The sequence below is a fragment of the Desmodus rotundus genome, chromosome 11 (genome assembly GCF_022682495.2).
Source record: "Desmodus rotundus isolate HL8 chromosome 11, HLdesRot8A.1, whole genome shotgun sequence".
NCBI classification, from domain to species: Eukaryota; Metazoa; Chordata; class Mammalia; order Chiroptera; family Phyllostomidae; genus Desmodus; species Desmodus rotundus.
The window spans coordinates 6,566,095-6,576,309 of NC_071397.1; the positions used below are offsets into that span (position 1 = coordinate 6,566,095).

The following is a 10,215-nucleotide window of genomic DNA, read 5'->3' on the forward strand; positions in this document are numbered from 1 at the left end:
ACCAGACTTGCCAAGTCCACACTGACGCTCATCCCCCTGCTGGGGACCCACGAGGTCATCTTTGCCTTTGTGATGGACGAGCACGCCCGGGGGACGCTGCGCTTCATCAAGCTGCTCACAGAGCTCTCCTTTACCTCCTTCCAGGTGACCGCATGGCTAGGGTCCCTCTCTTGCAAAGTCCCAGAGTGGGGGTGGGCCAGAGACCAGCCTGTTCCAGGCAGATAGGCAGCCTGAGGCCTAGAGGACAGTGGTCCTTGCCCAGTGTTACATAGTTGGAGCAGAGCCTGAGCTGGAATCCCCAGGTGTCCCAGTGCCCCAGGCCAGTCTTTTCTATAAGCACATTGGGCAGGAAGCCTTCCCGGATGTAGCCGTGGGCACCCAGCCTGGCATCTACCGAACTGCTACTGGGTGGGGCGGGGGGTGCCCGGCCAGCGGGTTTATACACCCTGTGCATTTAATCCTCACAGAACCCCAGGAGGTGTGCAGGATTATCCCCGTTATACAGAGGAGGAAACGGAGGCTCAGAGGGGTTGAAACAGATTTGCATAGTCATGGAGTTTCCAAAGCCCAGAATCGGTCCTCTCCACTAGTATCAGATGATGCTTCAGGGCTGGGAGGGCCAGTGGGTGTGTAGGAACATAAGAAACTGGCCCCAGCCCCTCCAGAGACTTATGGGATGGCCACCAGCATGTGGGCCCATGTGTGTGCACTTGTACACACAGTCACACGCATGCGCACATGCGCACACAGATCAGAGTTTGGGGCACGTGTCACTTGAGTGAACAAATGGTGGGCCAGGGAAAGTTCCCCGCGGTCACAGATGGTGTCCTTTCTGGGGTCAGGTGTCCCTCAGAGAAGGGGTGAATGAAGAGCTACGTAGTATCTGGGCAAGACGGCTTCTTGTTCCTCCAGATAGGACAGGAGAAGGGGCCTGCCACCCCATCTCCAGGGCTGCCCAATCTGAGCGGGGGGTGGTTGGGCTGGAGCCCCAAGGAGCTTGAGACTAGGGCCTATCTACAGGGTGCCTCCCTCCCGCTCCTTCCCTGCTGACTTGACTCTTGGTTCCAGGGGCTGATGGTGGCCATCTTGTACTGCTTTGTCAACAGTGAGGTAAGACCCTGCTGGGCTGCTGCCACTGGCTGTTCTGGAGTTGTGCCCTGGGGACTCCCTTCAGTCTGTTCAGCTCAAACCCCCTACTCACCAAGCCTGTGGAGGCATCTTGTCCATGTATTCTGTTTTCTGTGCATGGATGGGTCTCTCTCTCTCATACTATATCCCGTGTGTGTGTGTGTGTGTGTGTGTGTGTGTGCATGCTCATGCAGGCGTACCCTAATCATCTGTGAGTTCGGGGAAGACCCAGCCCCGTGTTAAGTGAATAGGTGGTGGTGAATGTTACAAAGTTATTCAACAGACACGCCCAAGTTCATGCCCAGACATGCATTCAACAGACGGGGCTTTAATAATCACTATCTCATTTCATTGTCAAAACCTCTTCCCCCAAAAAAGTCCCTGTGAAAATTCTGGTTCTGATATTCCCATTTTTCACACCCGAGAACACCAAAGGTCAGAGAGAGTGAGAAATATGCCTGGGTTTGGCCTGGAAAGCGTGGCAGAGCCAGGATTCAAATGAACTCTGCCCAGGGAAGAAAGCCACCTTCCTTTGTGTAGGCAGGCAAGAGCCCGGTCTACCTCAGGAAGGGGGTGGGCTCCCCCAGGGGCTCTCTGGTTGCTGAAGTGGGAGGAAGAGGTTCTTGCTGGCCCCACACCGTCTCCTGCAGACCCTGCAGGACCACAGCCCGCCCCTCTCTGGGACGGCCAACTCCTGGGAAGAGGGGCTGTTTGTCTGTCGTGCCATCAGAATGGTTCTCACAAATGCCGTGGCTCCCCCACCCACTGCAATTCTTTCCAGAGGAGAAAACAAGTATAGTCTTCCAGGCAGCACAGAGCCACCTGGGGAAGTTTCCACAGGAGGATTAACCCCCAGCAGGGACAGGGATGTAGGCATCCCCCAACCCCCACAGTCCGGGGGGAAACTGAGGACTCTGTTAACTCCATTCAGGCCCAGGTAAGGGTTTGCATCTGTGGAGCTGGAGCTCAGGTGACCCAGGGACACTGTTTGTCAAAGAGCCAGCACTCTGGGTGGCTTCTGTGTCACTGAGTCTGGGATCCCAGAGCTCAGAGATTTTAAAAGTCTGCACAGTAATGCAAATTTTACTTTTGCAGTGGGTGTGGGGGACCCGAGGAGCAGTGGGTGGGAGCCTGGGTGCTTCAGGGACCTAGGAGACGATTCGAAGCAGCAATGTGATGTAGCAGGAAAGGCGAAGGATGTGGGCTTTTGTGTCAGATCTCTGCTCTGATCCAGGCCACCTCACTTAGTGAGCTGGGTGACTTTGGGCAAGTTACATGCCCACCTTGAACCTCGGTTTCCTCACCTACAAAATGGAGGTAATAATGCTCACAGCATGCGGATGCCAGGTCTCTAAAAGAGAGGGAAACATTTCCTGAGCACTTGCTGTGTATTTGGTTTTATTACATCCAATCCTGTGCGGCAGACTTCATCCACATTATACAGATGAGAAAGTTAAGGCTCAGCAAAGTGAAGTGAATAGTCCCAATCCAATGGCTAGAAGGTGGTAGAGCTAACGGGTGGTGGGAGGGGTGCCAACTAATGCATCAGAGCTGCTGGAGCTGGGGAGGTGGAGGCAGCATCAGGCCAAGGTGGCCCATAAATGGGTTCTGGCTGTTCCTGTGGGCAGGTCTCAGAGGGCTGGCCAGACTCAGTGTGGAGTAGGCCAGGCAAGGAGGGAAGGTGGGTGTATAGGACACTCAGAGAGTGGAGTTCCCTCTAGGAATGGTTCTTAGCCAGAGGGATGACGTGCCACCCAGTCCTATCTCTGCTGCTCTATTCTCTGGGGGATGGCGCAGGCTGGCAGGTATCCCCGTGTGGAATGGGAACAGGAGGACAGAGGCCCGTGAGGAGAGAATGGGGCTCCCTGCTGCCACCTTCTTACCCCCCAGCCCCCCATTTCCCACTTATCCATCTCCTTTCCCCAAAGCCATGCTGGCGGTACACACTCATTCCCACCCCCACTTGCATACACACACGCAATGGCTTTCCCACCACTTTTGCGGAGCATCTCACCTGGACCCTGACTCAATTGTCACCAGTCACCTCCCCCTCACCCACCTCCCAAGGTTGGCCGAGCTGTGAGGAGGGAGAGTGAGCACATATCCCCACTCTGCCCTTGGCAAACAAGCGAATCACCAGATTCCCAGCTTGCTTCTCCCCTGGGGGTCTTGGGGTCCAGGAGGCCTGGTTCAGGGGACCCAGAGAGACTGTCTTGCTTAACTGCACCTTTAAACCTTCTTGGAGACATCTCGTGCCCTGACTCCATCAAGCACAAGGACAGACCTGTCACCATCACTGGACCACAAAAGCATACTTGGCTCCTGGGCTGAGGCCTCTGCCCACAAGAGCTGTTCTCCAGACCCAGGGTTGCCATGGCAATGCCAGGTACTTGTGACCCGAAGAGAAGAGATGGCCTGAACATTGGTCCTGCATGCCTGCCAAGTCCCGCACCCGCTGCTAATGGGCAGGTGGGGAGCGGGCACAGGGAGGGGAGGCCTGGGGTGGATTTGTGGCAGCTCGTGTTCTCTCACTGTGGCTCTTGACTCTGGAACCTGAGTGCTGGTCCAGTTCTGACACTGCCTGGCTGTGTGACCCAGCTGATGCGGACTCCGGCCTGTAGTGTCCACGGCGTCGTGGCTGAGATGAGACAAATTCACACAGACTGCTGGGTCCTGTGGAGGAAAAGTGATGGCATGGCCACTCTCTCAAGGGGATAGTGCCCCGACCTTTGCCTGGACAGGCTTTTATTGCTTTCCTGGTCACATTACATGGAGGATGGTCCTCACTTACTATGCACAGGTTCTCTTTGGGTGGTTACCATTTACGGAAAACAAAGGAGAGGATGTTGCTAGTTACATCAAAAAAGAAGGATATTTGCAAATGTAAAGGGAAAAGTGGTTGAACTGGTTACACTGGTCCTTGGAAGGTTTAGCATAGATTTTAGGGAGTTACTTTAAAGATATGCAGTAAACATTTGCTGCCTCAATTCAGGGTGAGGGAGTTTTAGCAAAAAGCAAGTCTCAAAGTGGCCTAGGTACAATGCAGGCCTGACTCCCCATGGGAGAGCCCATCCGTGGGCTTGGGTCCTATGTGCTGGACCTCGATTTCCACTGGCCTTTCTGAGTGGGAGCTCGGCCCACGCCATGCCGAAAAGTCTCCCATATTTCCCCCCTTGTTTTTAGTTAAGACCGCTATGGATCCTACAAAGCTTGCTACTTGCTGGTCTCTCACATGACCCTGGGAAAATAATTTGCAAATGCATCAAAGTACACAGAGCATTATTATAATCAGTAAGCAACCAGCGGCTCCAAAGACCCACATTCTCATATTAAGCCCATCAATCATTGTCAGGCAGAAATGACCAAACAATAGATAACATTCAAAGAACTATGAGGGCTTATTTAGAGTCAGGGTCAGATGGTTAAAGGGCCATAAAACTTTGGGGAAACAAGCTCATTTCAGGCTTGGACCCTTATCATTTAAATTGAGGGTATCAGCAAAGCAGGCTTCACAGGATTTTATGCATTCTTTCTTAGACCTGATTGCCCCCAGAAACCACCCATTCCAGCACAGGGCCACACCAGCCTCTGGCATTTTTTCAGGCTTAGGTCGAGCAGGGGAAGGAAGTAAGGCAGCCAAGAGATTAGGAGACTTCTTGCAGACAGAGTGAGGACTCAGGCCGTGTCAAAGCTGAGGAGCAAGGGTCCATTACCCCCTTTCTCCATAGCCCCCCAAGTCCTTCCCTGAGGGCCCCCTTGTGACCATGCCTGTCTTAGGTCATCTCTCCCTTGAGGAATCTTACCCGTCATTGGCTTACTGGTCATGCACTGGGGGCCAGGCAGGGTGAAGTAAAGTGGGCAGAGGTGGTGCTCCTGCCAGGGCTATAAGCTTTGTCTCCTTAGTGGCTTAGGGTCTCAAGGTTTCTCACTCAGCCTTAGCCATGGGGGGTTACAGTCTCTGAAACCAGGCAGGGCAGTTCCCAACATCAGGCAATCACTTTGCCTTTCTCCCCAAATGCAAATGGAGGTGATTGAGCTTTACCAGTTCATCCCAAACCCCAGAGCCTGGCATGGTGCGTGACCAGAGAGGCTGTGGGAGGCAGGATAAACTTGGGGGCAAGGGCCCTGACCAGTGCTGTGTCCAGATTTGTGTTGTTGTCTTCATTATTCCATTGTAATAACCCAGTAACAAGGAACCCAGTGTCAGATGCTTATTAGTTACTTGTTCATTCATTTGGCTCATTTAAACAAACACTTATCCAGTACCCACTGTATGCTGGGTGCTGTGCCAGGTTCAGGACAGGTGGGATGAAGAAGATGTGGTGCCCACCCTCCTGGCACTCCCAGCTGAGTTCCAGGGAAGACCAGCCAGTCATGGGAGGCAAGGGCCAGTGGTGAGGAGGCCAGCTTTGGAGGCAGTTCAGATCAAGGTTTAAATCCTGGCTGAGACCTGGAGAAATACTTAAATACTCTGAACCTGAGTTTCCTCTAACAGGAGCTATTTCCCAGGGTTGCTGTGAAATGCAAATAATCCATAGAAAATGCTGGGCATTTAGTATACTCCCAATAAGTGATGCTTCTTAATGACAGGGACCACAGCTGAGGCTCAGAAAAGCACCGAGGGAGATGGGGACAGAGGGCACACCAGTGTCAGCACTCTGAGAAGTCCTGGTCCTGACTGATTTCCTGCTGGTATCCAGAGACCTCTTCAGTCCCCGAGGTGGCTTCCCATGGATGTGCTTCCGTTTACCATCTCTCTTCCCCCTCCCCAGTTAAGGGCCATGAGACAAGTTTGGTCTTCCTTGCTGCTGCACAAGCAGAGGCCACCATTGTCCTCAGATGTCCCTATCCCAGCTGTCAACACACAAACCACACACACTTAGCTGGGCAGGGAGCTGGCATGCAGCAAGGGGCCACATGTGGTGTCTACTCCACCTCCCTCCCACACCCAAGCCCGGGCTCCACAACACTGCCTGGGATACTGGGCCCAACCTGCAGCCAGGCTCTCGGCATCTCAGCTCCAGTCAGCGCAGAAAACATGCTTTTAAGGGGAGGCATGCAGCCTCACCAGTCGTCTTGATGGGCTGAGCTAGTGGATGATAGCCCTTGTGGCAGGAGGAGAAGAGGGGTGTTTGTATGGGGACTGGTGGGGGCATCGTCATTGAGTTGTATACCTGCAGCTGCTGCCGACTGGCCGTCCCAGTGGCTGGGGCCTAAAGGAGAGAATTAGGTCCCAGACGTCCTGATGTGCGGAGGCCTGAGGGCCGGGGTGGGGGACATCAGAGAAGTTCTGGGAAGCAAACTTGTGGGAAGGTCCCCTAGAAGAGCCTCCCAGATGCCCTGGGCTGGACGTGCAGGTGCCAGCAGCCCCTCTGGGGGACCATGGCATTGCCACAAGCCTTTAGGTGACGTGAGGATCTGCAGTCGTAGTTGCATTTGATCTTTATGCCCAACAGCAAGGTCCCAAGCGTCAGCCCTCTTGAAAAGGCTCTTCCTGATGAGAGGCCTGAGCCCAGTGTAGCAGGGATTCTGGTTAACTGAACTCACCTGGGCCACACCCCCTGTGGATTGGGACTAGTTCCCGGATGGGATTAGTTCAAATACAGGCTGAGAAGCCATTGTCCACAGCCGCCTCCTCACCGCTGCCCCCAGGCTCAGCCTCATCTCATCCTTTCCTCCTTCCTCCTCGGTGAAGCCCCTGGGGGGTTTAGAAGAGTCTGCTGTGGGCACCGTGAGGGGTAAGGGCACGCTGTTCCTCCCCTCTGTTATCCAAGCTGAAACCTGGAGAGTGCACTCCGAAGTCATATTCTCTCTCCTTTTCCTCTCTCTCCCTTCTCCGTCTCCCCGCATTTCTGCCTCTCGATCTCTTCCGTTAAACAATACTGTGATGGATTGTAAAAGGTGCTTAGCTGAGTCACAAGAGTTTAGAGATGGAAGAGACCAATTAAATCATCAAGCCCATCTCTCTCCTGAGAAGAGGCAGAAAATAGGAGACAACAATAAACAACTTTATTGGGATATTAATTTAGGCGCCCAAAGGCCTTGACTTGTGTCTCTTAATATAATGCAGTGGATTTTTCCCCTCCCTGCTAATGTAATAACGGGGCCATTCTGTGGGCAGTTGGTTGCATGATGGCTTCTGTTTCCCTCCTTTTCCCATGGAAGGTCCAGATGGAGTTTCGGAAGAGCTGGGAGCGCTGGCGTCTCGAGCACTTGCACATGCAGAGGGACAGCAGCATGAAGCCCCTCAAGTGTCCCACCAGCAGCCTGAGCAGCGGGGGCACCGTGGGGAGCAGCATGTACGCAGCTACCTGCCAGGCCTCCTGCAGCTAAACCTCCAGCACCCACCCACCTGTGGTCCCGCTGCAGGCGGGCTGGGGGGCCATCCCAGGTTGGGGAGACCCTCCTGGGGTCCGGGAAAGGAGGGACACACGCACACATACATCCCTGCTTCCCCTCCCCCAACCCATCAGACAGGCAAATGGGCAGTGCCTCCCGGGACCTGTGGACACATTTTCTCTGAGGAGAAGCAGCCTGTTAATTTGATCACTGTGGCAGGAAGAGAGGAAAAGCTATTGCTGCTAAAATGAGGATTTCTTCCCGTTAAGCCACAGGCCCCTGGGGTTCCCCCAGACAGAGCAGCAAATCAGCCCCAGACTCAAACTCAAGGTCAATGGCTTATTAGTGGGATGTGGCTTGTCGGAGGAGGTGGTTCGGAAAGAGGCCGATCTAACCTCAGACACAGAGCTGGGTAATGCAGGCCAACTCCGCCAGCCTCGGGTGGGGGTCACCACCCCCATCTGCCTCCTCGTTAAGGGATGTTGTTCATGTGTCCGGGTCACTCGTTTCCCTCAGCTTGCCCCCTCATCTCGCCACCCAAATTCTCTTTGGGGAGGTTTGTTTGGGCCATAACCAGCAGCTATTTCTAGGGTTTTCTTTGCATGTGTCCAGTTTCCCCTGGGCATCTGTAAGAATTGCTTTGGTGCCTGCCCCTGCCATGCCCAGGGAGCCAGGGCAGGCCCACTGCTGGGGAGCCCAGCCCTAGGTATGAGCTCCGAATTCTGTTCTAGAGATGCTCGAGAATCCTGTGGGGTTCAGCAATGTCCACCCTGGGGGCTTAGGTTACCCGCTGCTGTCGGGAGCCCAGAGGGCCGAGAGAGAGTGCCTGCACCGCACCATGGAAATACTTTTTATTTCTGACCAGATTCTCTCTCTGGCGTGGGAGTTCAGGTGCCTCCTCTAACTTTAGGAAATGTGACCAAGAAGAGACTCTTATGGGACAACTGCCAGCCCCCACTGTTACCATGGAGACAGTCTTCCCCTGCTCTGGGTCTTTTCCCTTCTGAAATCTCCCCCCCCCCAACACCTTGGGAGCTTGTATAGACTTCATTCATTTTTCTTTATTGCTGTGACTGGTCTGTATGTGCAAACGTGCCATTCTGAGTTCTCCCACCTGGTGAAAACAAGAACTAAATCACGTGGTGGTTGTGCTGTTGTTGGGGGGAGTGGGGTAGTCATTGATTGTGCTCCACCCTTGGAGCTAAGTAATGTTTGCCCTGGCTCCAGTCTCATCCCATAAACCATGAGAGCAGAAACCTCTCAACCCTGCCCCAGCCATGGTGAGAAAGCAGACACACAGCCGCGCCATAGATTCCCAGACAAAAGGGAACCAGTCCGCCCTGGGGGGCTGGTGATGGAGCGCATAGACACGAAGGAAGTTTCCAGTGCAGCAGAGCAGTCTTGGGAGTCTCGACCTCCTGGAGAGCAGAGGGAGAGGCTGCAGATGAATTCTTTTATGAGTCTGTCTCCCCTTCCTCCTCCTTTTGTAAGTGGTGGGAACCCTCCTCCAAAACCATGCATTCTCTTGTGCCCCTCCGAGAGGCATGGGATATGCAGGGAGAATAATAATGGGACATAAAACACGTCAAGCAGAAAATCTCTTATACTTCAGCTTTAGTGTTGTGTCTGTGTTAATAGGGGAGTTGGGCCCCAGGCGAGAGAAAGGAGTTGTGCAGACTACCTCCCTGACGGCTGGGGAGAGGGACCATTGCTGCTTCCCCAGAATCAGGGCAGACTTCCTGGCTGGCGCCACGCATTCGGGTTTCTCTTTGGAGTGTGTAGGGGGGAGATGAACACTGGTGGGCGAATGGGGGGTGCAGCTCTGGTGCAAGCATTTTGGCTTTGGATAAATGAAAATTTAGTGAATATTAATACACTGCACAGCGACAAAGAGACACATTGGTATTATCTGTGAGACATAAATTGTTCAGGGGAAGAGTTGTGGGGAGACCGTGTTTAATTAGGAGGCACTGGGAAACTCATTCAATTTGGTCTGAACTGTAAGTAGAGTTCTTTTCCCCACTGGTACCAGTGATTCTGATTTCAGAAGGCTCATCACACCCCACACTCCAAGCCTTTTCACACCGAGTAACTTTTTCCTTCTTGGATACATAGCAGATACTGAACCGAAGGAAATATTTCTTTGCTCCAAGGTCCACACTACTATTCATTTGAACTTCAGTGCATTCCTTCCCAAACTATCCCCAAACTCTCCTAAGTGAAAAATAGCTCGAATAGGTCTGGGGACTGTGAGATGCAGTGTACTCCGAGGTTCCACTGGCTGTTTACACACCCGACGCCATAAGTCTGGAGCTCGCAGAGTCCATTCTTGCCTGCTTCTGTCCTGGGGATATTGCTGCTGACCAGCAGGGGTGGGCACTGTTGAGCTGTGCAGCCCGCTAGGTCTGAGTTCAGCACTCTGGCCAGCTCCCTGGAATTTATCAGGGGCTTAAATCCCAGCAGCTTGTCCTTACCGTTTCAATCTTTGGAGCAGCTAAATCACAAAACTGAAACAAACCCCATGTCGCAAAGTTTTCTTCCGTTTCAAAGAACTTTCCCGCTTGTGGGTATGATTTTCAACTGCCTCAATGCAATTCTTGCGGCAGACCACACCAGCGGAGTTCCCGGAGACTCGAGCGGGGAAAGACGTGGAGATCGTCATCCTGTTCTGATCTATAGAAGTGAGGAGGGAGGCTGGCAGAGGTGACTTGCCCAAAGTCACAGTGCTAGATGGTGGCGGAGCTGGGC

General features: G+C 53.4%; 1 protein-coding gene across 1 annotated transcript in view; it reads left to right on the top strand.

Annotated features, from left to right (window-relative positions):
* The window catches only part of GLP1R (glucagon like peptide 1 receptor), a 33,312-nt gene extending 25,724 nt beyond the window's left edge, over positions 1–7,588 (top strand). Inside the window, exons 11-13 of the mRNA XM_053914366.2 lie at positions 6–144; positions 1,069–1,110; positions 7,294–7,588. Of these exons, the coding sequence (XP_053770341.1) occupies positions 6–144; positions 1,069–1,110; positions 7,294–7,461 (349 nt within the window). The 3' untranslated portion in view covers positions 7,462–7,588. The remainder of the gene's footprint in view (positions 1–5; positions 145–1,068; positions 1,111–7,293) is intronic.
* Positions 7,589–10,215: the final 2,627 nt, after the last annotated feature.